Source organism: Egretta garzetta, unplaced genomic scaffold, assembly GCF_000687185.1.
Source record: "Egretta garzetta isolate BGI_Z169 unplaced genomic scaffold, ASM68718v1 scaffold506, whole genome shotgun sequence".
In the NCBI taxonomy this organism is placed as follows: Eukaryota; Metazoa; Chordata; class Aves; order Pelecaniformes; family Ardeidae; genus Egretta; species Egretta garzetta.
Window position 1 is genome coordinate 47,081 of NW_009260065.1, and position 17,708 is coordinate 64,788.

Sequence of the window (17,708 nt, forward strand, 5' to 3'; positions counted from 1 at the left end):
CTGAAAGGGATTTTCCAACTCAAACCATTCCCTGATTCCATGATTCTATAATCTGACTAGGTAGTGTCTGCTTTTCAAAATACCAAATTCTATTTAAACTTCAGGTATATTTTGCAGTGTTCTTAGAGACTTCCACTAGTTAAAAAAAATTTAAAATAGTTTAAAAAAATTTTAAAATAAACCACTCGACTCGATCCTTTTAAGTTTGTTATTCATGGGAAGGATAGTTGGTTCTTTTGAGGTACTGCATAGAAAACTGGCAAATCTGGTGTGAATCTGAAAACGCGATCAGTGGGTGTGGGCGAATGCTATTTTTCGGTAAGATCCGATGACCCAGAAGCTTTCTGTCAGGCTTTTCTCACCTGGCCGCTAACAAAGCGTGTCACAGAGTTAAAGCAAGGTTTGTCATCACTTTTCTTCAGGTAAATACGGAAACTATACATAACCAGTTTGTGCATCTGGGGAACTTGCCCGACGATGGATACAGAGAACTTGAAGTCGTTTGCGTGGGACTTCGATTCGGGAAGGTAGATCATTACGTCGTACTGAAGAATAAAAACAAGGTGATTTTTCTTTTCTTTTTCTATGGTGCGAAGTACTATGTTAGGGAAAATAAAATAAAAAGTTATTTGTACTCCCATTGCTGAGAGCGTTCTGCTATCGAGAGATTCAAAACTCTTTCCCACTCATCCTGAACAAGAAAATAGTTTGTCTTATTTGTTGGGGACAGTGGGAAAGGAAGAAGAACCAAGCAGCCAAACTTCTGGCTTGGCAAGTGCTGAAGGTAAAGCTTCCCAAGGGGCTGGAGAAACCGGTCAGCTTTGATGTTAGAGGTGTAAGGGGGGGAAAATGAGTTCTCGTTTTGTAGGAAACCTGGGGAAAAAAATTATTTTAGTACGAGGTGGAAATGTCAGAATTGTTGAAATTACTTTTTAGTTTGGGACGCTCCAAAATGTAGTGACTTGATTGTCAGTTTTCTGAAATTCTGATAATTTTGAATGTTGCTGGGTTTGCACTTAACATTGGATTTTTAGTTTATGACCTAGAACTGCATAGACATGTACATTTTTAACGATTAAAATGCAGTTGTGCTCCCATTATTAGGAGCTGTTTCAAGCATCCAGCTACTAATAAGCCAGGTGAAGATGGCTTTTTCTGTAGCCGGAAGGTTGGGCACATGAGGGTAGGGAAGCTCCAGGCTCCACTCCCTTGTGATGTAGTTCTTTATTTATTTCTGAAGATAATCCCAAGCAGGAGAGATTTCTTCTTTCAGCCTCTCAGAAAGAAGAGGCCACCGTTCTCCATATGCAGGAATGTAGGATTTACTAAAAACCAGTGCTTCCAGCTCACTTAAAATGAAGATGTCGAAGCCCTTCAGGAGTACTGATATCCCGTGCTGCACCAGCTTACTTTCTTCACTTGTTCTGCAGTACAGAGGGAAGATGGAGTAAGGGTTGAGTAAGGCTTATTTGAAGCCTGTGCTTTTTTTTTTTTTCCTTCTAGGCGATTCTGCAGCTGGACAGTCCCAAGTCAGCCAGGTCGATGCACAGCTTCCTGAAGCAATACCCGTACAGCATGGGTGAGCGTACGCTGACCTGCACGTTGTCACCCAACGGGGAGTCCGCTGAGGTAGGATTTCTTCTTTTCCAGAACACCCTGTTCTTGTGGGACAGAACCACCTTTCCCTGGAGAGCAGTGAATGGTGACAGTGTCAGTATTTCCTATGCTATTTGCTGTCGTTGTGGGTGAGAGTGAAAAAACCCTGCAACAGCCGGGAACTGGATCAACCCGCCTGCGTTCCGGGATGTGGCATAGGTGTGAAAGCATGCGTTGCTGTTTGTCTGTCTTCTCTATCATTCTCTATTTTACGAACGTACATAGAATCTCTCTCATCTCCACTGATGAAAGTATTTCTTAATGAAAGACAAAGAGAAAAAAGCAGGAAAGCCACTGTTTAGTACTGAGGACTGAGAATTGAAGTTGTTAGAGTGTTTTGCCTGGTCTAGTTGGATTCATTTTTAGCCATTCGTCTGCTTTAGCCCTCTTGATTCCAGACTCCGTTGCTCTGTCAGCGTTGGTCTCTGTGCCCACAGCTGCTTCCATCCTCTGTCTTAAAACTGCAATTGCTTGCAGCATTGACCAGCTCCCGGGTTACTTCTCGTGATTTGCAGAAAGAACAGCAGAGAGGAAGGAGCCGAGTGCACACTGCATCAGATAGATAGAGGGCTTTACGCAGGGAACGTGCACGTTAGCCATGTGCTAACCGTGTTCTGGCTTCCAACGGGCAGAATGTAAATCCAGGAGAGGTCCCTCTCACAGCGCGGAGGTAGAGCGCTGTTGGCTCAGCACTCGAACACGAGGGGTTTTTATTTCCCTACTTCTGCGTGCCCTTGCCTTCTCGTTTTTCAGTTCCTTTCTTGTGTCCTGACCCAAGAAAGTAATTTTAATGTTTGTCCGGTGTTTGACTCTCAACATCTCTTGCCGCATCTTCCAAACTATGTTTATTGTAGGGGGGTATAGCTTGGCTTTTGTTCCTCTGAATTCCAGCTAGGATTGTTCTTCAAAGCTCACAAATAAATGAGAGAACAGGGACCAGCTCAACGCGAACTGTGCACAGTCGCGATTGAGACCAAACTGTGTACAGGGCTTTTGTGCTTTATTGTGTTTTTTGTGGACTCTTTTTTTACAGTGATTATCCGTGTGAATTCCATTCCTGGAGCTCTCATTCCCTGTGTTGCTGTTCCTTTTCAGTGGCACGACTTTGGGATGCCGTTCAAACAAGAGGATGTGCCTGCAGGGGCAGGGCAGCTTAGATTTATTTTTTTTTTTTCCCCCCCTTCACTTTTATTCATCACAGAGGCAAGTTTATCTTCAGGTGCCTGAAGATAACCAGGGCATCAGGCCATGACTTCAACAGGGAGGGGAAAAAGTCATCCAGACGTGTACCTTCTGCTTACCCTGCTGGCCAAGCTGTTGGTGCTATTTGCACTGAGCATCACAATGAATGTCAATATTTTTTTTTTTTTTAAAAAGATGAGGTTGTGTGGTACCATAGTTTGTTCTCTATTATTGTCACTTTCTTCTGCTTTATTGAAAAGCATCCTAATGTACCAGGTCTGTCGGGTAGCTGTGCAGTGCTTAGGATTTATGGGTTTTCACAGAATCCCAGCATGGCAGGGGTTGGCAGGGCCCTCCGGAGCTCACCCAGTGCCACCCCCCTGCCCCTCTTGACTTCCACCCTTGAGGTATTTGTACGTGGTGATGAGATCCCCTCTCAGCCTTCTCTTCTCCAGGCTGAACAAGCCCAGCTCCCTCAGCCTTTCCTTGTAGGGGAGATGCCCCAGTCATCATCCTAGTTGCCCTCCTCTGGACTCTCTCCAGGAGTTCCTCATCCTTCTTGAACTGGGGAGCCCAGAACTTGACACAGAGCTCCAGGTGGGGTCTCCCCAGGGCAGAGCAGAGGGGGAGGAGAACCTCCCTCACCCTGCTGGCCATGTTCCTCTTGATGCACCCCAGGGTGCCATTGGCCTTCTTGGGCACCAGGGCACCCTGCTGGCTCATGGCCACCTTGTCATCCGCCAGGACTCCCAGGTCCCTCTGGGCAGAGCTGCTTCCCAGCCTGTACTGGTGCATGGGGTTCCACCTCCCCAGGGGCAGCACCCAACACTTGCCCGTGTTGAACTTCATTAGGTTCCTCTCCGCCCAACTCTCCAGCCTGGCCAGGTCCCGCTGAATGGCAGCACAGCCTCCTGGCGTATCAGCCACTCCTCCCAGTTTTGTGTTGTCGTTGAATTTGCTGATGGTGCACTCTGTCCCCTTGGCCAGGTCAGTGATGAGTAAGTTGAACAAGACTGGACCAAGTACCGAGCCCTGGGGAATTCCACTCACTACTGGCCTCCAACCAGACTCTCTGTCTGTTTTACGCCATCCTGTGTCAGTAGGGATCTTAGGTGCACATTTCTGGTGGGGCTCTCCTGCAGGACCTGTCCAGTTGCAGCTGCCACGGTTTAGGACATACGCAGATGCACACCCAGGTGCGATTTGGGCCCCCGTGTTTTTCGAGTGGATTTGTCGTGCTCCTTTCCAAGTAAATGCGCACTTGCTGTGCACGTGCAGAGCCTAGCCTGTGTAAAATCAGTTTTTTACCTTTCTTGCAAGCGTGACCCTTTGAAATGTGCTCATCTCCTGAGCCACTTTGTATTTCAGTTCACCTAGTGAACATCAGTTATACCAACATAAATTACAATTGCGTTTGATGATGTCAGATGCATTTAAGAGTAACATCTTTTGTTGGAGTACCTGTGTAGCTGAAGAAAATAACCAAATCTTCAGGCTCATGAGCTGTTCCTCAGGTCTGGAGAATGTAAGTAGTGAGGTCCCTTCGCACTGAAAAATAAGCAAAATCTCATTCACGGAGGCGCTCGTGCTAGGGAAAGTCTGTCGGGGATGCATTGGGGAACACTTTGTGATCCACCTCTGCTTTCTCTAGCCGTTGCCTATATCTTGTGTAGCGACAGTCGCCATGAACGTCTCATCAGAGGGGAGTTCCGTGCCAACAAAGAGTGGCATTCACGCTTGGTTTTCAAAATGGTATTTCTTTCCAGCTGCACGCTCGGGGTGATCCAGAGCGCTTGTCTGACGTAGGGAGGTTGGCCAGCCAGATGGCAGAGCTGGTGCTGGTGGTGTAGAAACAGCAGCAATGTCAGCGCTCCCTTGAGCGTGTTACAGTTTTGTTTCTCGAATTTTGCTGGTAATGTCTGAGTTTAATACTGCTGAAATAACACAAATAGGGGGGAAACTCCTGGGACGGCGCAGGAGGATGTGCAACGGGAGCGCAGAGCCAGAGCACGGCCACAACTGGCGTCATTCCGGTCTTCGTCACTGCGACTGTGCCAGCTCTCGCACAAATGTTAAAACAAACCTGTGCTTTGGAGATACAGATAAAAAGAGAGGTTAGGAGTGGACCTGAGGGGGGGAGAAAAAGGCCTGCTCACACTGCTGTGAGGGAAAGTGGAGTTTTTCCATCTGTTGTCCATCTGCCTGGTTGCGGTGCCCGCATCTGGATTATACCCCTGGTGCCGTAGGGACGTCCAGCTTGTAGCTCCATTTACTGGATGCTCTTTTCTCTAGAAGCCTTTCATTCAGAAGCTAGTCTGAAGGGAAAACAAAATCGTTTTTAATTCATTAGAACATCAGATTACTTTTGGCGCTGATCTCTGGAATAAATGCTTTTAGAAAGGGAAATCCGAAAGCTTTGGAATTACGTGCATAAGTAAAAGCTCTTCCTAATAGTGATAGTCCTCACGTTAGTTTGTAGAATGCCTTCAGAAAAGAGCGAGAGATTTCAGCACTGAGGTTTTAAAGGGTTTTTTGGCTGCTTGGACGCGTGCTGCTGACTGCGATAGCGGCGGAGCTTGCGTGGCTTGTGGTTGCCTTCCTTTCCGAAGGCAGTATTGCCTTTCACATTTATTCCACAGGTCTGTTCGACACAACAGCAAGCAGAAAGGCGCGGTCACCCTGCGGGAAAGGAATGCCACATTCGCAGGTTTTCAGGAGTGGAAACTGGCCTTGGGTTTTGACTCGGAAGATAATTTGTCTGTAGAAAAGGTGTGCCCCTGTTTTCTGTGCGATACCCGTCAGGCGAACTGCCTTCGCCCTGAGCTCTGCCGCCCTTGAGCGTCCTCGCCGACACAGGAAGGAAGCTGCTGTCTGGGAAAAGATGCGCTTACCATCCCTCTCTCCCCATGTATCACAGCCTTCAAGCTAATTCTGCTCTAAACCCTGACAGCTCAAAGACGAGACGAACAAAACCGTGGTGGCGCGCCGCGTGTCCTGTCCCGCAGACCGGGCGACATCTCGTACGCTGCCCTGCGCTTCTGTTCGCCGTCGTAGGAAATAGGTGTTCTGTGGGGAACAGCTTTAGCACAACTTACCGCCTTTTCATCTTGCAGGTGGCGCGTGCCTAAATTTGGGTTCGTGGTGGTATTCATGAGCTGGGTTATGCAAATTCTGTGCTGATCCTTCTGAAAGTCGTAGAGACTGAACCCCCGGTTTTGCCTTTCAGGCTGAAGTTGTGAAAAAAGAAGCGAAGAAGGAGGAAGCGAGCAAAGGAAGGTATGCCTCTCAGGGATTTACGGGTGGGTTTAAAGTGCCTATTGATTTATGGCGTGCGTATCCAGGACGGGGCGGGTTGCTGAGCCCTCTCGCTAGCCGAGCCTGGTGGAAAGGGCCGCTGCGAGACCCATCAGCTATCACCCGCTGCTACTTCTTCCAAGCTTCTGTGTCTTCTGCGCGTGCAGGACGTGCGGTGCACGCTGTGGAGCGGTCATGTGTGCCATGTCTTTGGGATCCGGGGCTTTCAAAGAACATGGGCAAACGGGGTGAAATCCTGTGTTCTGTGTAGTTCGTTGAGTTGTTATTGTTTTACTAATTACGGCCAGGATTTTGCCACAGGTCCTGGAAAGTATGTTTGGAAATACATGTTGGTAAGACAACTTTTTGTTGTATTTAACCACGAAGCGGTTGCTTTATTTCATCCTACAGCGCTTTCCTCTGTCAGAGCACCTGGCTCTATCGTTTCTGTTTCCAAATGCTAAGAATAAACCGAACCTTCCTTGTTTAACTTATTAACGCTAACTTTGTACTGCGATACAGGGCCCTGCATTGATTTCAAAAAAACGTTTTGGTGCTCTATTTACATCAGAGCCTAGGAATGGGGAATGGTGGGCTTTGGTATGTTCCATTTCACATTGTTTCACCGACATTGCTTGTAGTGAAATTGCTAATTGTGGAGTAACTACTTGTTGGTTTTAGAGTCTTGATTCTGTGTTTTTTATAAACGGAGAGATCATTATAAGAGCTCTTGTTAACAAATACGACCTAAAACACCTTCTGTGACTCAAATCCGTATTTCTGGATAAGTTTTTATCATTAAAAAAAACCCCAAACCTGTGTAATAATGGTCCTACACTTCAATTTCCAGCAATGTCATTATACTGTCACGGACTGTTACTTATTTCCAAACCCTGTTTCTTTCAGAAGTGAAGTTAGGCACTCCCAATTTAACGAAGCTTCTGCTCAGGCCCTAGGCAATTTGGGAAGCGTTTTTGTTTCTCAGCTGGCTCTGGCTCACACCTAGGCAGCCGTGCAGGTAACCTCTTTGGTTCCAGGCTGGCGGGCTTTAGCTAGCAGCAGTAATTAATCCAAACGAGCGACTCTTACGTGAATCCCAGCTGCCCAGCATCCTGCCGTGGCTCGACCTAAAACACCTTCTGTGACTCAAATCCATATTTCTGGATAAGTTTTTATCATTAAAAAAAACCCCCAAACCTGTGTAATAATGGTCCTACACTTCAATTTCCAGCAATGCCATTATACTGTCACGGACTGTTACTTATTTCCAAACCCTGTTTCTTTCAGAAGTGAAGTTAGGCACTCCCAATTTAACGAAGCTTCTGCTCAGGCCCTAGGCAATTTGGGAAGCGTTTTTGTTTCTCAGCTGGCTCTGGCTCACACCTAGGCAGCCGTGCAGGTAACCTCTTTGGTTCCAGGCTGGCGGGCTTTAGCTAGCAGCAGTAATTAATCCAAACGAGCGACTCTTACGTGAATCCCAGCTGCCCAGCATCCTGCCGTGGCTGGCAAGCAGATGGGAGAACCAACATCTTTCCCTGCAAACAACGCAGTGCACCTTCTCCTTGTCCGAGGCTGCTTTTCTCTCCCTGTAAGCTTTTTGTGACCTGATCAGTTATCCTTTTGAGTTACATTTCATAAGAAGCAGGAAAACGTCTTAAATACTCTTATATATGGGAAGCCCTTGTCAGGTGTTACTGGGGAGGGAAGGAGTAGCAGAACCTGGGGAGCCGAAGGGGCTGCCCTCTCGCTTGCCCGGGATGAGGAGGTGATCTTGAAAATACTCTGGACCAGTTCGGGAGGCTCAGTTGCTGCCCAGCCCCGTGGGTAGCTCACCTAACCCTGCGGCTGCAGTGCCCGGCGTGCTTACGTGAATGCCCCTTGAAGGGTGCCGATGCATTGTGTTGGCATTTGGTTTTGTCAGCTAAAATAGCTGAAACTTTCCTTGGCCAGGTTAAGAATCAAGGAGTGCTCTAGGGCTCCTTTCAGTCCTGAGCTGCAGGAAGCAGGTTCTCCCTCGCCGCGACGCAGCCTCTGCGCTGGCGTTCCTGGGGCTGACCGCTCGAGCCTGGCCCTCGCTAACTCGCTGCGATGGCAGCTAATGCAGGGACGTGCCCTGCACACTCCAGCGCCAGGTATTGCTGGTTTCACCCTTTACGCTAACCCCTGGGCAGGAAATCTGTCTTGCAGGTCTATGCACTCTTTCTTTCCCTGTGCCGAACAGGTATTTCAAGTGTTACTGCAGGCACCTCCATGCTTCATCAGCCTCGCTCATCTTTATCTCTGCCCATCACAGCCTCTGTAGGGCTCTCCTTCCCCTGCATCATGGTCCGGTTTGAATCCATCAATGCATTTTGGAGACCATCAGGGCTTCATGGAAGGCACAGAGTGGGTGTTGGGATGAAAGGAGACTTAAAGTCCTGAGGATTCAGAGCCCAATCTCTCATTTGAGTTGTGTAGAGGGTAATAGACGTGTGCTGCTCGCTGTAAGCTTTGTAGTCAGTGTCTGGTTCCACTGCTCACTGAAGTTTTTCCATTCCCTGCAAAAAATATATGAACAGAGGCTGTGGAGTACAAGCAAGGCGTTAGAGCTTGTCTTTAATTAAGCTTTCCACGCATCAGGGACCAACCTGGGCTTTCAGAGCTGCGCTGCTGGGCTTTGTGCTCCGACTTACCCAGGTAACGTTTTGCTACACGGACACGTGAGATGCAGATCTCAGTGGTCTGTAGGATGCTCAAACAGAAGAGAAAATTAACTGAAATAGTTCTTGCTTTTGGAACGCAAACAATGTTTAGTCGATGACAAAATCTCTTCAGTGTTGTGACTGAGTAAACCGGTCCTGTGGCATACAAAGCAGATGAGCCCTGAGTGCTCAGGCGCTCGTCGGGCACGCTTGCCCCAAACCATTTGCAAGTAACGAGTTTAAACTGATCACGGGCCTAAGCAGCCTGATAGAGGTGGGCGCGAGGTTGGGATGAGCCAGCTTGCTTTTCTTCCGTGAGGCTTCAGTGACCGTGGGTCGAGCCACTCGGGCTCCGAAGGAGGTGCCCGGCATTTTGAGGGGCGCGGCGGGGAGCACGCACGCTCCGTCGCAGAATGCTGCGGTCCTGCCGCTTCGCGAGGGGAGAGGCGCCCTTACGGCGCGTTGCTTCTACGCCGGTTTTAAATTGGGGTTGTGATAGGTTTTGCAGCAGAATTTGCATCCCTTCTTCTCTCTCCTCTCGCATTTTGTAGCAGCAGACAGTGCCCTCGGGTCCGGAGGAAACCGCCAAGATGGGCGTTTTTGTTGTGCTCGCCCAGCACGGTTGTTAACGGAGTTTGCCTGTTTTCATCTCTCTGTTGGCTCCATGCGTTGTGTCTTCGTCTCGTTAACCCTCACATCTGGCCACTTCAAGGCTTAACATCCCCGTCAGCCCTGGGTTCCATTTGATCCAGCCTTCCATTCCCTTGCTGACGTCCCGCTGGGAGTTTTACCGAAAGAGCTCCTCTGCTCTTCTTTATTTCCATGAGGGTTTATACAAACGTGCACCCAGTGTTTGCACACGTGGGTTCCGAAAAACCCAGCGCAGGCTGCTCCGTTGTGCATAACCACTGATTAATTACGTGCGTTTGCTGCTTTTTGTGCTGCTTTTGACACTTGGCGAGGTCGTCAGCGTTGGCCTTTCGGCACCTTTCCATCTAGAGGTGCAGGAGCTGTTGGGATGCTCGAGCTTTGTGGGAAAAGGGGCGCAGACATCTCTAATTTCAGTGTCTCCCAAGATCATCTACGGAGGATTCTTTCTTTCAGAGAAGAACGACGGCACTTACTGTAACTGCAGTTCTCTGAAAAGCGCTATCCTCCGCTTTGTCATCTTGGGCTTTGTTATCCCGGGAGCTGACAGTGGGATTGCACAGTGAAAACAGAGCCTGCCCAAAAGGAGCCTCTGTGCCTGTACTGTGTTCCCCGCTATCGTGCGAGGTCAATGCCCTTTAAAACCAAAGCAACCCCTCCCTCCCCCCAAACCTGAACCAAAAAGATTTTAAAAAAATTAACAAACTTCAGCCTCCTGGCTGCTGGGAGAGCCCTCTGGGTTGGTGACTGCGGAGTCTGCCGCCTTCAAACGTAACAAAACTCCGGTAACTCCTCTATACAGGGAGACTGGAGGTTTATTTTTCGCTGTCCATGTGCTTTCACAGTCTGCCTTGCATCTAAATTTTAGGAGTCTGTGCCAGCGCTGAGATCGCAGGGCGCTGCTGTAGCGGGCGCTACCTTGAGAGGTCTGACTCCATGTAATGTAATGTGAAGTGCAAGAGGCTTGCGGTACTGAGGTGGATTAAACAGAAGCATAAAACTAATCAGCTATTTGCCTCAATATTTTTAACCGTTTTAACACTGATAGGCGAGATTTCCAAATGCTAAGCACTAATGCATCAGGAAATCCCCCACCATTGGCGTCAAGAGGTTTCTGCTAACTGTAGAATTCTCAACATAGTTTGATTTCTTCTGTTTTTTTTAAATGCATTTAGCTCTGGCTTGAAAAAATATCCAGAGGGATCAGGAGTGGTGCAAACAGCAGCTGCTAATCCTCCAGTAGAGCCTAGTGTGGCAAAGAAGGGACCCGTTTCCATCTCTAATGTCAAAGACGAGATGTCAGCAGGACAGATAGAGCCCTCTGAGTCCCAGCTTGAAAGAGCGGTAAGGGAGTCTGCTCCAAGACCGGCAGAAACGTCGGTGGAGAAGGCGGGTGCTGGAGGCGAAGCTGCGGTGGCATCTATCAAATCTGCTGCTACCGACCCATCCAAAGCAAAGTCAGAAGAGACGCTGCCGCCGCCTCCCAGCGTGGAGAAAGAAGAGGCAGGCAGCGGCGATACCGAACCAGAGTTGCTGGAATCTGCTGTTGCATCTGCGTCGGAGCAGGAGGTTAAACACGAAGAGTTGCCCGCTCCTGCTGTTGAACCTCCAGAAGAATTGTCCGATGCGGGCAAGGCTGAAGATGTGCCGTCAGGTTGTGCTGCGAAGCCGGCAGCTGGGGGTACGACAGGGGCCGTCCCTGAAGCGGTGCCCCCCGATTCCGATGCAGCTTCAGCGGAGGTGGTGTCATCCCTTGTCACACAAACAAACAAGTTGGGTGCTCCTGAAAAAAATACTGTTTCTGTTGCTGTGAAAACTGAACACAAAATGCCTGTAACTCCGGTAATAGAGAAGCAGCCCATAATTAAAACTGGGGCGGCCGTGGAGAAGAAACTGGATGTAGCTGGAGCAGACACAGAGGTGAAACCAGAAGAGTCTGCGCTCAAAGTTGGAAGAGCTGTGGAGGAGAATGCTGAAAAGCTTTTGGTCAAGGCTGGGGCAGAGACAGAGAAGAAGCATGAAAAACCTGTGGCCAAGGTTGGGGCTGCTACGGAAAACGCTGCAAATGCTGCCAGTGGGAACAACGAAGGAAGTTTCATCAAAGCCCATCAAAATAAAGGGATGGGACCGGCAAAAGCTGACGAAAGCCGCAAAGCAGTTACGCTGAACTCCTCTCTGTCTGCCAAGGAATCTGCTGCTGTTGGCAAAACGATTTTAAAGGCAGTGGTGTCTCTTCTGGATATATCAAAGTCAAGGGTTCCAGTACGGAGAAATGAGCCTTCCCTGTGTAAAGGAGGGGAGCAGAAGGCTCCCTCGAAGCCTGAGACCCGAGGCCAAGCAGCAGTGGAGAAGAAAATCGCATCAAAAGAAGAGGGTCATCCACGGCCTGGGAGCAGCCAGTCAAGCCTGGGAGATGGCAGCGGCAAATGTAAAGTGAGCAGAAGTTCTGTTGTTGATGGAAAGGGAGGCAATGGGAGGAATTCATCTCAGCAAGAGAAGGACTCCCGAGTGGAATCTAGGGCTAGTTCAAAACAGTCTCAAGAGGGAGAGAGTAGATCATCCAGCATGAAGAAAGACAACAGCAGCAATAAGGTGAGGAGGGCAGGAAGGCCGGTTCAGTGTGCCTGATCAGTAACTAACTTCATGCTTCTCTCAGATGTTGAGTATGGGACAATGAGGTTATGTTCCCCTTCCCTTTTCCATAAATCACCCAGCTGCTTTGGGCCCACAGACAAGTTGGAATAGCGAGATGGCGGGCAACCAGTTGCTTTTAGCTGCAGCGTGTGCAACGCAAGTACGTAACTGGTTCGAAAATGCTACTTGGAAAAAATGGCAGGAAGGCATTTTTTGAAGCGAGCCTTATTATTGAGTGTCCTAACTTTATGTTCTTGGATTAGTTCTGAATGGGAATTCGTAAGCTTTGTCCTTTTGTGAGCCGATATTTGCTTTGTCAAGTCCTGCGCAGACACTGGTTACTGACGAGAGGCTACTAAGCGAGGCATTCCCCGTGGCTTGTTGCTAGAGACTGTATGCCTGGACTCCACCACTGACGGTTGGCTTAGTTCTGTGTTTGCCAAACACGTGATCAGAAGCAGCAATCTGGACAACTTAAAAAAGTTCATTGAGGGAAGAAGTAGCTGATTGTTAAAATTATTTTTTTTTTCTCTCATGGGCAGGTCAGTTGGCTTAACTGATTTCACCTGAACTTCTGTCTAACTTTGCAGGCTTCCGGTGGTGGCAACACTAAAATTTCCAAGAGTGGCACTAGCAGCAGTGCAAAGCAGAAGGAGGTAAGGACGGAACTGTAAATGAACTTAATGTCAGATTGTCTCGACAGTGCGTGTGTGGGTGTGCGTGCACGCTAAGAATCTTCAGCGTCCTTCCCTAGGGAATTTTCTGTATTCCTAGTTGTTACTGACTGCGGGCATAAAGCTGCAAAGTCATTTGGAAGAGAAACTTGAAACTTAGTTCACGAAGCGAGCGTTAAGAGGAGGAGGTTTTGGGTCTCAGGTGTCATTTGTTTGAGAGGGAGAATTAATTCACTGGGTCTCCAGTTGCCTGCATGAGTTCTTCATTCATCACCACACCTGTGAGAAGGAAGGCTGAAGTTTTTTAGCTCTTTTTAGAGCTGATTTTGTACAACAGGAGGCAGTCAGAACATCTCCATCCGTGGTACCTCTTCCATGCAAAGATGTTTCCAGCTGTACGTTTTTGGTGCAGCGTTGGTTTGAGGAGCCCATAGGCTCAGCTGCTAAAGGGTCTGTGTTTTTGCAGGGAGGGGAAGAGCGATACCCTTGCTCTTTCTCTTAGATAGCTTGGGCTTTAGGGAAGAAAAACAGAAAGAAGGTAATAAACCCCCATATTGATCAGTTCGTAGAAGTAGCGTTACCCCATCAAATCGAAGCTCTACCAGGTAAGCAGTGGCTCCCTATGGAAAAGGGATTTCTGAGACAGAGTTGAAGGTCTGAATCCTTTTAGTAACCTTAATCCATGTGAACGTCTCGCATCACCAGCGCAGTGTGTTTGGGCAGTTGATGGTAGTAGAGGATGCTTTTGCATCTGATGTTCCAGATGCGTTTGTTAATTCCCCAAGAGGAAATTCTGCACCCTTTGAAAAAAGGCTTTGTAATGTCAGTTAGCTCTGACGGCTTTATTACGCAGCTGATAAGAACCAAGATCTGTGTTCTCCTTTTCGGGGAAGAAAAAATCCCGTAACGTTTGGTTTCAGCTGAGCTGTAACCAGATATTTTCCTTCTTTTTCTTCACTGTGCCCACCTTGAATTAAATGCTCCTCGAGTTTCTGCATCAGGACGTGGGTGGCAGCAGACGCTGTTCCTACTATTTGTTAGCTTTTTTAAAAAGAGAGGGAGGAAAAGGCACGTAGCCTTGGAGTTGAAGGTGACTTTTTCTGCTGGAGGACTGGTTTTAGTGTTTCTTAGCTGCTGTCTTGCCCTCTAGCCTTGGCCTTAAAGTTGTTTCACTCTTTCTGTGTTAGATACTGGCCAGTATTTGATGGGAGGATGGAATATTTTTGGGAAAAAAAATAAATTCACAATTGTTCATTGAAGATTGCACACGTTGGGGTGCAATGGATATTTGGATGCAATTTAATGTCTAAAATTAATTTATTGATTGACTAAAGTACCCATCTTATCCACTTTATCCTGCCGTCCTGGTTATAAATGCGTAGCTTTTTGACAGTGAACAAGATACAACCCTCTGTTCCAAACCCGTGACTGCTGTCTTTTCATATAACCTAGCAGTAATTTGGGTTAATTCACCCTTTCATTAAATTCAGCACGTGTACCTACATCCTCCTCCGGATGCTCTCTGCTACGTAGGGCGTTACATTGCTGCTGAATTCTTTCCAGTGGTCCTAGAATGAATTGCGTGAGCCCTGGTGGAAGCTGGTGTGGTCAAACTGCAGGGTAGGAGGAGTTCGAGATGCAAACACGCTCCAGTAAGAGCATGCCACTGGCTGAGGAGAATCTAAGGGCCAGGCTCTGCCATCTTAAACATCAAAATACAGTAGGGCCTTTGCCAGAAAGCTGGAGCTTGCCCGCTGGCCCCTCCTGCAATGTGGCTGGCCCCGGAGGAGCAGCTGGTCTGCCGGAGCGCCTGTCAGGCCCTAACAGAAAGGGGCAAAGGATCTTCTTGTACATGTTGGTTATAGAGAGACCAAGGGAGGTTCCCGTACTGGGAGCCCTTTCCTGGGCTGGAGCGTAGGGCTGTTGGAGAACCTCTCTGAAACCGCGGTGTTGGTTAGGAGATTGAAACCGAGGAGGCAAGATCAAACAGCGAGCAGTCATCGGGACACGGCCCGGCTTTGCTGGGTCGAAGCATCTAATGCAGCCTCCCGTTCTGTAGCAGTGGCCAACAGCGTATGTGTAGGGAGGAGAATGAGGTACCGGCGCAAGGTAGCAGTATCTTTGAAGGATCCTCTGGAGCTACTCAGATTTGCACTACTCTTCCTGCAAGTCAGTGCAAAAATATACCTGAGTGTTCAGGGCACGGGCCCAGTTCTTTTAATAGACACAGATTTTTGTCTATTCATCCTCCGTGGTTTTGAGAAATGCTTTGGGTTCCTGAGTTAAATCTGCTTACTTAGCACCAATGCTGATAATTAAAGTTCTTCCACATGAGAGGCCTGGAAATTATTTTCTACCCTTAAGTCAAGTTGCTTTTTTTTTTTCCCCACCCCCTTCAGGCAGGTTCAGTGTGTAGATATTTTCCATGAGGCACCCTGCAGATGGAGGTGTTTGTGTCCCTGGGTGAATGTTAAACTCTTGTATTCGCATTTTTACACTTCTAGGAAGAAGAGCTGTTTCCATTTAACCTGGATGAATTTGTTACCGTGGATGAGGTGGTAGAGGAAATTGAGTCTCCCGTTAAAACGCGGCGAAATCCACCGAGGGGAAAGAGAAAAGACGGTGCTAAAACCAACTCCTCTGAGCCGAGTTCTAAGAGAAGGAAAGGGAAAAGCTCCGCAGCGCGCATTGCTGAAAGCGAGCTCTCTTTTGTCACTTTGGATGAAATCGGTGAGGAGGAGGACACGACTGCCCCGCTAATGGGGGTTGCTAATTTCGAAGCGCTCAGTGACCCGCAGGGCCTGGTGGTAGTGGATGAAGTGATGGAAGAGGAAGAACTCATGTCAGAAGCCGTAAAGGATCCCCAGTCGCTTGTTACTTTGGATGAGATATCTGAGCAGGAGGACCTCGGTTCTCATAAAGACATCCCGAGGTCGGTCTTTGAGGAGCAGGATTTGAAAGCCGAGCCCTTGGTAACTGTAGATGAAATAGGTGAAGTAGAAGAGCTGCCTCTGAACGAGCCTACGGACTTGAATATTGAGGAGGTGCTGAAACAGAAGGAGGATGACAAAGGGACCGCTGAGGACACGGGAGATGGCGCGGCCTCTCAGGTGCCCGACGATCCCAGCGCTTTAGTGACAGTAGATGAAATACAAGAGGACAACGAAGATAACCCTCTGGTGACTTTGGATGAAGTTAACGAAGATGAAGATGATTTTCTGGCTGATTTTGATCGTCTGAAAGAGGAACTGAACTTTGTTACAGTAGATGAAGTTGGAGAGGAGGATGAGGAAGAAGAAAATATTTTCCCCGGGAAAAATCTGAACGAGGATGAAGACGACGAAGATATTATTGCTGTTGCAGGACCAGAAGAAGAAGAAATTGCTGCTATTGCAGGACCAGAAGAGGAGGATATTGTTGCTGTTGCAGGACCAGAAGAAATGGAAATTCTAGAAGAAATGAGTCCAGAAGAAGAAATCATTGCAATCTCAAAGTCAAAAGGTAAGGAACCTCTCGTGGTTTCTAGAGGGGAAGTAGAAAATCAGATGCTTGTAATCAGCGCCATGCTCAGACAGATCCTTATAGCAAGGAGGAAACTGTAGAGGAAACTGAAAACCCCCAAATCTTTGACAAAATTAAGGAAGGAGGGGCTGGGGAGAGAAACGGAGGCTGAGCGTGAACAGCAGCCTGAGGGTAGGGTATTTGGTTACGCCATTTTGCAAGACGTCTGACTTCGGATGTGAAATGGAACTGCGTATCGATTCCAGTGTTCGTTTGGTGTTTGTGATGGCTGAAATTGGGGAAGAGAGCTGCTTCTCTCGCTGTTACTGCAAGGCCCGGTAAACTACCAAGCACGGGTTATTTATAGTCTGCAGGTACAGGGCCAGGCTTGGCTGGGGCGAGTCAAATGACATGGCCGCACAGGCACAGAGGTGTAACAGCTCCCGAGCTGGACCTAGAGGGGAAAAAACGTAGAGGAGCATCTGCAGGGTGGAATTAGCAAAGGGTTAAGGAAGCCCTAACACGGAGCCAGGCAGGGCGAGCTCTGTGCCAGCCACACGCAGAGCGTGGGCGAAGGCTCCGCGCCATGCAGCCCGCTGCTCCCGAGCTCCCCGTCCGTCTCTGCTGACGGTGCTGGGCACTGACACAGCACCTCTCATTGCAATGCCTTGGGAAAGCCTTTCGCCCTTCTCAGCTCTTGGCGCCGCAGGGGCGGCCGCAGCGGTGCGGGCACGGAGGCGCCGCAGAAGCAGCTTAAACCCAGAGTGTTTTAAACTTCACTTTCTATAAACGTTAGGGAAGGGGCGAGCTGGCTCTACACACCCAAAAATATTTAAATGTGTATTGTTGTAATCTCGTTAATGTTCTAGAGCTTCCCCCTGATTTAACGAAAGCATTTACTGAAAATGCAAAGTATTTTCTCTGTTCTCTTAGCAAGTCAGCCGTAAAAAGACCTCTTCAAATATCCAAGCCCTTGAGTTGATTTCTGATCTGACTGGTAGTGGCAAATGACAATAAGTGTGTTTGACACCCAGTAAATAAGTGATTTTGGTTCCTCTCTGTATAGTAAAAACCTCAGGCAAAAGAGGTGGGCTCAGGCGAGGTTCCTCCCGAGTTTGAGAAGGGGAACGAGAACGCTGGGCAGGAGGGGTTGGAGGAAGTAAAACCCCATTACTCGAGCCTCAACATCTCGGTCTTAAAGTCTGATTCCAGCAGCAAAATAGGAAACGGCTTCGTGGTTGCCTCGGGCCAGCAGCTCAGCGCGGCTGGTGAAGAGCCCCGGGGCAAGTCTGAAACCTCAGGCGTTGAGGGTGGGAGAGGGACGGGGATCTGCTGGAACAGCCAGGGGACGCAGCGGTGACGCTGGCTGTTGCCTGCCTTTGGCACCTCCCTGGGCTTTGTTGTTAAGGGAAAGGATTTACCACGTTCACCTTGTTCA

At 48.5% G+C, this 17,708-nt stretch overlaps 1 protein-coding gene across 1 annotated transcript in view; it reads left to right on the forward strand.

Moving 5' to 3' along the window:
* ZNF638 (zinc finger protein 638) overlaps positions 1-17,708 on the forward strand; it is a 46,533-nt gene that overhangs the window by 25,166 nt on the left and 3,659 nt on the right. The window contains exons 17-22 of the mRNA XM_035896593.1: positions 423-563; positions 1,504-1,629; positions 6,065-6,114; positions 10,637-12,053; positions 12,686-12,751; positions 15,274-16,270. Of these exons, the coding sequence (XP_035752486.1) occupies positions 423-563; positions 1,504-1,629; positions 6,065-6,114; positions 10,637-12,053; positions 12,686-12,751; positions 15,274-16,270 (2,797 nt within the window). The remainder of the gene's footprint in view (positions 1-422; positions 564-1,503; positions 1,630-6,064; positions 6,115-10,636; positions 12,054-12,685; positions 12,752-15,273; positions 16,271-17,708) is intronic.